The sequence below is a fragment of the Branchiostoma floridae genome, chromosome 1 (genome assembly GCF_000003815.2).
Source record: "Branchiostoma floridae strain S238N-H82 chromosome 1, Bfl_VNyyK, whole genome shotgun sequence".
NCBI classification, from domain to species: domain Eukaryota; kingdom Metazoa; phylum Chordata; class Leptocardii; order Amphioxiformes; family Branchiostomatidae; genus Branchiostoma; species Branchiostoma floridae.
Window position 1 is genome coordinate 21,199,619 of NC_049979.1, and position 13,105 is coordinate 21,212,723.

General features: G+C 41.9%; 1 protein-coding gene across 1 annotated transcript; it reads left to right on the top strand.

Annotated features, from left to right (window-relative positions):
- Positions 1–4,887: 4,887 nt before the first annotated feature.
- Positions 4,888–7,513, top strand: LOC118415198 (E-selectin-like). The gene is made up of 4 exons (XM_035819629.1): positions 4,888–5,242; positions 6,128–6,301; positions 6,950–7,132; positions 7,503–7,513. Exons 1-4 carry the CDS (start codon positions 4,888–4,890, stop codon positions 7,511–7,513), a joined length of 723 nt encoding a protein of 240 aa, XP_035675522.1.
- Positions 7,514–13,105: the final 5,592 nt, after the last annotated feature.

Here is a 13,105-nt window from a genome sequence, read left to right on the forward strand (position 1 = left end):
TACACGTTATTGTCACAACCATCGAGGTAAGAAATGGTCAAGCATTTGGTGAATATGATGTCTAATGGTGGTATCTCACTGCACTTGAGGCACCGGTGCGGTATTGCGGGGTTCGTTCACTGCGGCACTGTTGTGTTATTTTGCCGATTTTTTTATAATCTAGACATTGCCTAATACGTAAAATTATGACTAAGACAGCAAAATACACAAAACGTAGGAAAATTCGTTCTTGATCTCTGAACTTCGTTGAGTAATTTTTCGAACCCCGCAGTGCCTCACCGGTGCCTCGAGTTCAGTGAGATACCACCTTAGTGATAATTGCAATGCGGCGGACTGTCGTGTTCTTTAAGGTGCTTGAAAAAGTATTTCATTAATTGCATTTTTGACTTGCCACGAAGTCGGTATGTAGTAGAAGAACTTTCACCATCGCATTGTATGCTAAACATGAAGCAGGTGTCTACACGGTTAAGACTAGGTATGGCATGTTTTAGCTGGCATGAAGATGGCGTCTACATGAAATAATATTTTGTCATTGCTTTTTTCGTTGGTCAGCATTTAGATACCTCATGTTCAAGTTTATTAACGATAAGATAATCATACAATTTGATTAGGATATAGCGTTATGAATTTTATATCTACAAGAAAATATATAGACTCTTAAAGCGCAAGAGGTAGTACGGAAACGGAAAACCCGCAAAAATTCATGCTTTATAAAAACTAAGGAAAACTAACCAGTCGCCTTTAGGTCATCCATGTCTTTTCACTTAAACACATTATTAAATCTATGACTATGTGCACCTACGTAATGACGCACACATGGGTCTGCTATTGACTTAGCAACATCAACACTGACAACTTCATTGTGTGACGCCCTACAAGTCAACATTATACCGCCCTTTTAAGGTCAAGTACCAGGGTACGTGTTATACTTCGTCTTCGTTACCCTCTAAAAACCCCACTGGGGTGTCGCTGAAGGGGTGGTGGTGTGGGTTGGCGTGCGGATTAAGGCAGGCAAGCCAAACCGGCCTTAAAGGCCTCGAATGACGGGGCCTGGGCAGTGTGCCCCGGCAGTCTGTTCCACTCGACAACCGTGTGAGGGAAAAAAGAAAATTTGAAACAGTCTCTTTTAGCTGTGATTAACTGGTATTTAAACAATCACGTGAAAACTAAGGAAAACTAACCAGTCGCCTTTAGGTCATCCATGTCTTTTCAGATAAACACATAAATCTATGACTATGTGAACCTACGTAATGACGCACACTTGGGTCTGCTATTGACTTAGCAACATCAACACTGACAACTTCATTGTGTGACGCCCTACAAATCAACATTATACCGCCCTTTTAAGGTCAAGTACCAGGGTACGTGTTATACGTTATGGTAACTACGGTATGTCTTCACTTAATGTGGACCTCGATTTGCAAATAACGGCCCATCAAGATAGCAGAACACAGTATGTATCCAAACCATCCAACCCATGACCAGGAGATATAAAGTAGTCCGAACAAAGTTATTGAAGACCTAGTAGAAAGTCTTGTGTGATCTTGAAAGACAACCAGATGTAAAATGTATGAGGTAGGAATTTGTTGGCCTGGACACTGTAAAGAATTTTCAGCTCGTGTACGCACGAGCGTTAAAAAAAAGTATGAGTGTGAAAAGCCGATACGCAAACTACATTTTTTTTCATTTTTAAAAAGATATTTTACATATTGTACAATGACAACCCAAACATATCCGTTTATATATCTATCTCTATATGTACCCTACTATATTTTTTCCGCGACGAACTAACTTGTGAATCTTCAAAATACGATAACTGTGATGTGTGTATGTTCTGTTACCTCAAGGGGCACAAAGAAGGAGAATGCTGGTCCAAAAATTACCTTTTTTTCACAAAAAAAAAGAGAACGGGCTAGAGTTGAACCCTCCAGACTGTATTCATGCAATATCGTGATTATGATTCCTTGTTTCTTCCTTTTGGTCAATTGCACAATATTTCCAACACTGTTTTACACGGGGTCCTTTATTTCCGGACCGCAACGTGCAAATTAGGCAAAACATGTGTTAAGATAAGGGAACAACCCGCCGGACGTGTTATATGTCCGTACGTTTTTTGGGAGGCCACGTCCGATACGTTTTTCTGAAAACGTGGGGAAGGAAGGACAAGATCAGGGAGATTAATTGCACGTCTCAACGCACGTCACTCGCACGGTTTGCGCATGGTGTAAATATGTGGTATGCACGCCACGTCTAGCCGTGAGTGGTTGCGTGCAAAGTTCGTTGCGCAAGTGGTGAGTTGTACGTCCGATGTCTGAGCGATTGCCACGTTACCATATGCAGGCCGTACTTAGACGTGCTGCGTACGTACGATTTCCTTACTCGCATTGGCTGTACAGGCTTGACTCCTACGGGGGTCAATCCGCAGCCCGAACACAGAGAAATTTTTGCATGCACGTAAAGTGCTACGGCGTGTCTGCGTGCTCCCAAATCCGTTGGATTTCGTAGGATTTCGTACGGATGCGGTAATTACCACTGATGGATAAAAAAAAAATTACCACGTTTTCGCACGTTTACAGCACGCATTTACACGTACGGCGGGTTGTGCCCTTTGCATTCTTTGCACCGCCGAGAAATAACACAGTTACGGTTTGATGTACATAAGATAGTTTTCGCTAACGAAAAGTGATTTTATGCCTATCTCTGGAACGAGACACATCATCAAACAACACAATCAGGTTTTTTGACGGGGATCAAAAAGCCGTGGGATAGGGAAGCCCATGACTAACTTTCGAGCCCCCGTCTGCCAGCTAATGTTGTCGGCTAACTTCACCATGTCCGACAAGATCCACTGCGTGGATCTCGACAGGTCACACAAATCGTTACACCCAATCTCCAAATAAGCCACATCCACTCGGCAGGGCACCCCACAGCCGACACAGGTTGCGAGTGGTGCCCACCGGCAAGCCGTGAACGTGACACGTCGCATTCTTGACCAAAAACTGCGGTCTATGGCTCGACCCGACACAGTAGAGGAACTGCTTGACAGGAAAGTATCCAGACGGGACACAAAGGAGTGTCCCAATAAAGACAACGGGGTTAATTTCTGGCCTAGCGGCAGCCATCACTGATCACTTACCCCAAGCCTACGTAGGACGTCAGACCAGTTGTTAGCGGCCAAAGAACCCTCCTATCGAACTGGCGCGGTTGTCAAATAAACACAGGAAACCCTCCTATAGAAAAACCGGATGGACTGGGAGCTTCCAGGATCAGCAACCAGCAACAGAAACACTCGCGGACAACCGACACACAAACACGGACAAAATTTTCTCACGGCCAGCCTGGGCTTTACACTGGACGGGCTGACCGAGACAGGTCTGAACAAAGTTTCCCGCCGGCTGCGACCGCATGTATAGATCCGCCAATCAAACTTATGGAGGCTCCTCATTGGTTTGCCTCTGCAAGCCCGACCACATGGTGGTTTAGGCTTACACCGTTTCGCGGGCTTTTATGGGCTGTAGTAAACACTTGCTCTAAACCCCTGATTCCGCCCTAAAGTCGGTATTTACGAGGGGGATTAAAAAAAGTAATGCCATTGGGTTTATAACAGGATGATTCTTTTCATCAAATGAGTTGAAATTGCAATAAAATTTCAACCTATATGACGAAAAATGTGCGTATTAAACCGACGGCATTACTTTTTGATTCCCCCTTTCACATGCCATGATTTCAAAGACTACAAAAAATTCAGGACAAAGTCGGCGGCGATGTTTACTTACATAGATGGTGCCACATAACTAAGTCGTAATTGATTGGAAGTAAATATATTACAAAGTATTTTGTCAACTTGGCACAGACTGCTACTGAAAGACGCCCAAATCCCTTATATCCCACATCATATCCCACATCATATCTCAAGTCAGTGTTGTAACGTTATCATGTATTTTTTTTGCATAACCGGTAAATTGGTAAACGGTGTTTTGCCTTTCCGAAGGACACAATGCGCTGGGATCTGCTTAGATCTGCTAGGAATTCGATCTTAGAACGCAAGTCAACAGGCCTATCCGAAAGGCCACCACATAACGTTATATCAAAACACCATGTCCATCAATTATTACCTTCGCCATTGCCAAAATGGCAGAAGGTTATGTTTTGAGCGTGTACGTCTGTCTGTCAACAGTATAACCCAGAAGCCTTGGATGGATCCTGATGATATTTTAATAGTAGGTGGGCAGAGGTTGGGCAAACGAAGGTCAAGTTCGATAATGGGCCCCTAGCGGTTTGCTAAGGAACTGCAGCGGAACTTCCATTTCTGATATCTCCTGTTCTGGTTTTGTTGCTACTATCGCCATGATTAAAGTTTTATGTTCACCATAGTTGTTTTATAGTTGTTGACATAGTGTATTTCTTTAATAAATGTTTTAACACATATAAGATATATGTACATCAGTAGTATCGCTGTTATGAAACAAGAGTCCTGTTTCGTTTGTTTTCTTATGATAACTAATTGAGACCTATGAAAGACGTGTGACACAACACGTGCAACAGTGTTCACTAACACTGATTGTTAGGTGCAGTTTCTCACTGTTTTTTTACTTACATACGCAAATTTCAGCCGTCGAATTCTCACTAACTGTTTTTTTTTTAGATTTAAGAACCAAAATGAAAAAAAAAAGAAAAAACCTCCGAGAGGCGTTACTTAACTAGCATGATAGCTAAATGTTGAAGTGGTCTTAGGATAAAGCATATCTTTCACGTCAGTAGTGTAAATAATGGAAAGTTTCAGCTGACGGTGTCTTATCATAGAAAAATCTTAGATCCCTGTCGTAGCCTGCTTAAAATCCTACGACATCAATTTTTAAAACATTAGAAACATGTCTTCATCCACAGATGCGGGTCTTCCTGCTCACGGCGGCGGTCCTGACACTGTTGTTGCTGATCGACCACGAAGTCCACGGCAATAGCTATTATCGCCGCAGACGTCGGCGCACCACCACCCGGCCGCCCATCGACTGCCAGTGGTCGTCCTGGTCTCTGTACTCCTCCGACTGTGGAAACAGCTGTCAGGGGACGAGAATCTACACCAGGTACCGGTGCATTCCGGCGGAGAACGGCGGCCGAGATTGTGAAGGGCCCAGCGAGAAGACCGAACCATGCCCGGACTCGGGGTGCCAGAACGGGGGGCAGTGGGACGGCGCCTACTGTAACTGTCTGAGTGGCTACGCTGGGTCCTGTTGTCAAAGACGTATGGTTTCCCATATGTTGCAGAATTTAGTAGTTTGTAGACCATAAGAAAGCCTCTGCCAATAGCCTTTTTGTCAACAAAGCTTCTATTGAATAGTTTTGCAGTTCTATCGTGTTGCATGGAATAAGTTTGGACTTACAAAACGAGGTTCGACATCTTACTAGTCAGTTAGTGCTCGTCTGTTGAGGAATGCACAATGTAATCGATACTCTGCTCAAAAGGGTTTTGGTTCTAAATACTTGACCTAGACTAAAAACTGAAAATTCTACGTAAAAACGGCACACGCGAGAAGAGAAGAGAAAAGAAGAGATGAGAAGAGGGGACTCGGTTTGCTTGACCAAACCGGGAGCTATAGCGAAGCCTCATTGCACGACCATCTACAGAAAAAGGATAATAAATGAACGAATGAATGAATGAATGAATGATGACCTTTATTGTACATATACTAGTATACCCACTGGGCTGAGTACAGGCCGCAGCAAAAAGATAGTTGACAGATACATGAAATATTTGCAATGTCAACCAACACAAGAATCATATTCTACTAAGTGAGTTCGACTTCTTCTCTCTTCTTTGTGATACTGAAAATGTATGAACAGATTTATAATGCAAAGGTTTGCCAAAATTCATAAAGAATATGAATTTGCGTATATATAACACAGATATATGATGTGGGGAAATATAGGTTCTATGGATCTATAAAGTTCAGCTCTCTCTCATTCTACTACAAAATGCTATTCGTCTTGTATTCTATTTAGATCACAATATCTACATAATTCGTTGTTCCAGAGGAGTGCGGTTTTGTCTTCCGGTTTCAATGTGCAATTTGTGGCATAACTACAATTGAGGATTTACCTCTTTTACCTGACATTTTGTTCCGACCAGGTGTGACGTGCCCTCCTCTGGACGCCCCCTCCAATGGTCATATCGGCCCTCATGGCATGAGCCCTGGCGACGAGGTGCACTTCTCCTGTGACCCTGGCTACTCGTTGTTGGGTAGCAGCTCGGCGACGTGCCAGTCGGATGGCAACTGGTCCAATAACAGACCTATCTGTCAGAGTAAGTGTCTCTGAGTGCCTTGTCGTTAATCGTGATGCCAATGCGATTTGCCTTTGATGCGTTGTACCCATGCATTCATCTACACCTAGAATCCGCAGATTCGTGTAGTGTTGTTGATAACGACATGAATTCATGAAACAAGCATTCGGAAAAACATGGAAGCTGAATGTATGTCAAATAGTCTCATTCGGAGACTTTTTTCAACGTTGGCTTTTATTTTGGGGGGGGGGGATTTTCAACACTGGCTGACTTTCTTTTATGGCGGAGATTTTACAATACGGGCCGCGCGGAAGCTCCCTCTCATGGCATAAGAAAACCTTGGCAAACCTTGTCTTACCTTGGCGCTCCCTTTCAAAAACACAAGCGAACGCTGATAGAAGTCTGTGAATTTCAAGGCCATATTTTGTATGTTTGTGCTGGTGTTTTTATAACTCATCTACTAGTTGTTATATTAAGTAGCTATAAACGTATACTAGGCTGACTAACCCATGTCGCATCATACTATACTTCTTGAAACACAAACGACTGGGTTTGACCAAATGTGAACTAGATCATCCTTAATAAAATCTCTCGCTATAATGTTATTTGGTTGATTGAACATTTTGATACGAAGTTTGAGTTTTCTATCCGTCTCTGATGTATCCATAGGAAGCTCCTGCCCTGCTCTACCGGTGGTACAGCACGGTTCTATGTACGGGTCCATGACTATCGGGTCCACCATGACGTTCTCGTGTTTGGACGGCTACACTCTGAGCGGTCCCTCCTCCATCACATGTACCGGGGCTCCAAATGGACAGGGTGTGTGGAGTGCGCAATCTCCGACTTGTACAGGTACGGTTTATCTTACTTGTATACAACTGTCAGATACAAAAGAAGTCCAATTTCGTACATGGTACATCTACGAGTACTTAACAGCACTGGAATGCAATGTTTTTTTACAATATTGCAACAAAGTGATTGTGTCATTTTGTAAACGCAAGCATAATTCAGGCAACCGAGGTTTTGTACATAGTATACGTATGCATTTGCTGAATAAACCAATCATTATATTACACCATGTCAATACGTAATTTACGTTCACATTCATGAACTATATGTACGAGTTATAGACCTTGGACGAGTGTCATTGTATAAGTTGATTTATTACTGTTGCCTTACATGTATAAATGTCGTACAATAAAGTTTATTCATTAATACTCAGTACAGCGGTAAGGTAATCGAATCGGACGATTTTTTCACCATCTGTTTTGTGATGCAATTGTAGTATACCGTCAAATCTGTACAGCTGACCACACCTACATGCGAGTAAGTACCACCAAGCAAATGTGGCCGCTTTTTGGTTGTCGTTTGGAATTTTTGCAAGCATTAAGAATCCTGATTCCTGGCTATAGTGACTACCTGTCCATATAGATCGGTCCCCTATGTGCCCCCCCCTCCAAGTTTTAAGGTAGCAGGACACAGTTTTCGGCCTATGGGGATTTCTATAGTTAAGGGCCTCAAGGTGACTGGCTTCGACGCATTAAAGAAATATAGTAGGGTGCACTTTAGGAATACCAAAAAACAGGTATGTTTGAGTTGAAGGTACAAGCCACAAAATATTAAAAAACAAAAAAAATCCTGTCGGCGAATCGTCTTCTCACGCCCTCTTTGAAATGCCCCTCTGCGGAGGTCACAGAACTGCAGCCGGCTCACACTAGAAAGGCAGTTGCGTAATGGGGCGCATTTATACACGAAATTGAAAACTTTCACAATCCAACGCATGCAGTCTCAAAGTCGACACCTTCTTTGACCACGCAGCACATATTATATCTGGCTGCCTCTCAAATAAGGCTGTTTACCGCTCATTCAACAAGTTTATACGTTCTATTTTATCTACCCGCGTCATAGATATATACTGTGTTCTGCTACCTTAACACTGTGCGAAAGGGGTCGATTTCCGGACATTTCGTGTATAGAATATTTCCGAATTCATTACGTTTCCGGTGATATCAATGAGTTTCCTGACAGGAATATCCTACGTATACGGAAACATATCATGTCTTGTAAACGGGAACATGTTTCGTCGCAGCATATTCGGATCCGTATATACAACACAGTTGTATTTCCGCATATGGCCCAAATATTTTGCATTTCTGGGAACGTATACGGAGTTACATTCAAGCGTATACGGAAACATATCCTATCTTGTAAACGGGAACATGTTTCGTCGCGGCATATTCGGGTCCGTATATACAACAGATTTATTTCCGTATATTACCCAAATATTTTGCATTTCTGGGAACGTATACGGAGTTACATTCAAGCGTATACGGAAACATATCCTATCTTGTAAATGGGAACATGTTTCGTCACGGCATATTCGGGTCCGTATATACAACAGTTTTATTTCCGTATATTACCCAAATATTTTGCATTTCCGGTGCCGTATATGGTGTTCTATTCAAACGTATACGGAAACATATCCTGCCTTGTAAACGGGAACGTGTTTTGCAGCTGTATATCCGGATCCGTATATGGTACAGTTTTACTTCTAGATCTCTTCCGAATATTTTGTATTTCTGGTATCGTATACGGAGTTGTATTCAATCGTATACGGAGAAATGTCCTGTAAACATTGTAAACAGGAACACTTTTCGTCATGGCATATCCGGATCCGTATATACTACAATTGTGTTCCTGGATACTACCTGAATATCCCGTTATTCTTGAATATCCCGTGCAACGGAGAGCCAGGAGGTATTTGGAGCATTTGTGCTCCTAACATCATATGAAAATTGAATAGAGATGAATGTCAAAGAAAAGAACAATAACAAAGATACTAAAACGGAAAAGTCTGTTCACTGTATTGCTTACTCATCAGTTGAAATGAGAGGAGAATCGCACATCATACATGTCTCAACAGTTTGACGTTTAAGCGTAACAAAACTTCATATTCAGGACATTTCAAATATTACATCCTTTAAGTATTGGAATGTTTTCGACAAACGGAAATAGACACATAACGTACTGCAAAGTAACAACTATTGAATAATATCCAACTTGACTATAGTGTTCTGGAGATCAATGTAATACCCCGGAAGTAAATATATATCTGAGTAAAATATTCAGTCGAAGCAAATAGAAACCAATAACTTGAATAAGACAAATAATTTTAAAACTCGTATTCAGCGAGTAGAAGCCATGTAGAAGGAATGCGAAATCATCTTTGAACTATTGCATAGAATTGCTTAAGTTAGGCACCAGGTTGACCTCGACAGTTCGGCCCTCAATTCAATTTGCACCAGGTCTCAGCTACCAGGTCTAGGACGATTTGGGTTATGTTTATGGTTAAAGTAAGGGTTAGGGTTAAGGTTAAGTTAGAATGAGGGTTAGGGTGAAGTTAGGGTTATAGTCAGGTGTACAACTGTCCTAGACCTGGGGCCGAACCGTCATCAAATCGTCTCGGGGCCAAAATGACCAGCTTCCGAAACGTCTGACATACAATTCTTACACAAATAGTACTGGTTTTGAATCGTGTTTACATATATATAGATAGGTTCCGAATGAAGGACGTTACACAGGGTGATGCGCCGCAAAGGTGTACCACTGCAACTGTCCTTATTTCCCTCGAGATGACAGGATGCTGAAAAACAAACACGGCTAAAATAAGTTTGATGTAGAGACGAGTAAGCACCTTTCCTCTATATGCCAAAATGACACAACAAGTGCCATATATAATCCAACACATAGAGGCCTATGATCACTGAAAACGGCAGCGACCAGATATCTATTAATTTCTACTTTTAGCTATTTTAATACAGTCATGTTGCCATATTTATATACCTTTAGCGTCAAATAATTCTAGCAAAAGATGGAGTAAACGTATCTAGTCATGCCTATTCAGGCCGAGTAAAAAAATGCTTTCGGATAGTTTTACTTTTTAATATTTGTCATATTTGGCTGTAAGCAAGATACATCATGGATTTCTTGGTTATTTTGACCAAAAATATCCCGTTCAGAAGTAAGAAACGGCTCTGAACAGTATCCGGTATACCCGGATATGAGAAGGTTTTGAATGAAACGAATGTCTGGACTACGGAAACGCCTATGACACATATACGGAAAAATCAATGTATCTGACATTTGGCGTGAACCACATGGAAAAGGCCTTGAACAGTATCCGGATAAATGTTAACCCCTGATATCTCCGTATACTTGCCTTCTCACATTACGCACATCTGTTCCTACTTGTTGTACACAGGAAGAGTCGAGGGCCAGCCTGTTCTCAAATATCCTTGAGGAATGCAAAAGAAACAAGGCACAGACAACAATCTCTAGGTAACTTACACGTTGACAAATTGGAAAGAACCAAGTGATGTAGGTTACGTTAACGTTTAGTTTGATCTCATCTGCGTACAAGGGTAAGATTGAAGTTACCTTGTGCCGTGCCTGTCAAATTGGCCGATGGTGTCGCCTGAGTTTACCCGTTGTTGTAGCATCCACTAAGTGTCCCGAATAGGTGTCGGCCAATCCTTGTAAATCACAAGTTGGTCCAGAAAATAAAGAATCCCGCGGTGTATTCCTCCAGATGATATTTGCGATGGGAGCATGGAAACCTGCAGATAACTGAGCATACACACACAAACAGCTCACCGCGGCTTGGATGTCTGTTCCCTCAGTCAACCGTCAAACCTACCGCGCCCACATTCCAGGCATGCGTGGTAGACGTACACGATTACGAACTGACCAATCAGGTCTGGCCGCCACATATGGTTCGCATTTATACACATACACATGCATGTACCTATTCTCCAAGCAGAGGTTGAGTTGTGTAGATATATGATATATAGTAGTAGTCGGGGAAATTACACGGGCGCTCCTCTTCAAGAAAAAATTACACGCGGGCGCTCCTCTTACGAGAAGAGAGCCCGCGTAATTTTTCCGACTTCTACTATATCTACGCGATTCAACCTCTGCTTGGAGAGTAACATGTACCAGACTTGTCCCATGTGAGAAATAGTGAAGGTACCAGAAAAGATAAAAGTGTTTTTCCGGGCACTTATTCTCTTGTTGACATACTGTATATACATGTATTAAAGAAATACTATTTTTTTGTAAGTCAATTTCATTGATTTGTAAATTTGTAAAGGAAAAGTGGCTGCATAAGCTCCCTCTAGAGGCATACGATATTATTGTACCTACCATATCTTGACTGTGACCGGCCACGAATACGTCCGGAAATCTAAGTGGGTCATAATGCACTCCTTCTATGGAGAGTCATTTCCGATTGATTTCCGGACGAATGATTCTGTTGATTTTCGGAGTCCGGACCACCATTAGGAAAAATGTAACATATACGGACAATAGATATTCCAAGATGTAAGACGAAAATATAAAAAGAAGGTCACCCGTATTCATATCCTACCTAAACGTATGTGGAAAAATCAGTATACTCCGTGCATTACGCATGGAAGGACGTGAAAGATAGAGGCATTTTAGGAGCAAACATATATCCTTGACGTTGCGCTTGCTGTCAAATTATGTCAGGAAATATGTTAAACGGACAGATAATATTTGAAGATAGGAAATATGAAGATAAAAGATGCAATCAATATCAAGAAACATCAGAGTAGGCAGAGTACGGAAACGCACCTGACCCGGTTCGGACAAAGTCAATTTCTTATTTGCTTAGAAAGCAACCCCTTTTGTACAGTGCCTGAAGGGTTGCATATACGGTATTCCCCGGGCGCTTATGATGGAAAATAGAGAGAAACGCAAATGTGGACTCTGGAAACGCACATAGCACATATACCGGACAAATCAGTGCTGTACATGTATACGGTAAACGACTGGTACATTTCCAGAGTCATGAAATCCTAACTGTCTTGCTTACTGAAAATATTACAACGGTATCGTTGATACAACATCAGTAAGATTTAAAAGCATAAACGGAAAAGCGGCATTTTCGGATATGAGGGGAAATGAAAAGAAAGATACATGGACAAGGGAAACGTACATGCCACATATACGGAAGAATCAGAGTTGTTGGTTTTGTTAGGGAAAAGATGAAAACATTTCGGAGTCAATATATTCTCGGATACTCGTCGCGCTACAGTATAGTCAGGATACAGCATAAATCTTAGCAACAGATAACTCCGTATACCTAGAGAAACACATATTCGGAGTTACGAAACGCCCCTGAACCAAATCCGGAAAAATACAAAGTCATGTTTTTCCGGATTCGCAAGGAACCAATTCCTGAGTCAGAATATTTCCGGATATGTAAGATGTCTACAAAATTCCCGAAAATGGTCCGAATACGTAAAATGTCCAGTGATGTGTCAAGTTCCGGATTTGTCCGGAAATGGACCCCTTTCGCGCAGTGTAAGTCACGCAGGACATCTACACAACACTATGTCCAATACTGTTTATCGTTACCGGCCAACGACTTCAACACTTCATCAAACATGAAATCACTAATCTAAGAAGATTTTTTATGAGTTTTTGAGAAAACACTTTAATATGAGACGTTTATGATATATTTTCACCAACTGATCTGATTTGAAATTTGATTCACCAACCATCGATACAGTATACAAATAAATTTCTCTTGTCTTAACAGCTGTACAATGCCCGACACTGTCACCTCCTCCTCATGGGACCATCAGTAATGTAACAGCGCCCTCTGCCGGGACCTGGAACTCACTGCAGTGCGATAACTCGAGCTCTTTGGCAAACCAAGGCCTGGTCTATTCCGTAAACTGTATAACAGACGCCACCAACTTCAACGCCGAAACCTTCATGTAAGACACATGTACAATCCTG

Excerpts from the sequence above, each read along its gene's own strand:
- LOC118415198 (XM_035819629.1), top strand. The coding sequence starts at position 4,888 with ATGCGGGTCTTCCTGCTCACGGCGGCGGTCCTGACACTGTTGTTGCTG. Across the intron at positions 5,243-6,127 it reads TGGGTCCTGTTGTCAAAGAC|GTGTGACGTGCCCTCCTCTG; the intron begins GTATGGTTTCCC and ends TGTTCCGACCAG. Across the intron at positions 6,302-6,949 it reads TAACAGACCTATCTGTCAGA|GAAGCTCCTGCCCTGCTCTA; the intron begins GTAAGTGTCTCT and ends ATGTATCCATAG.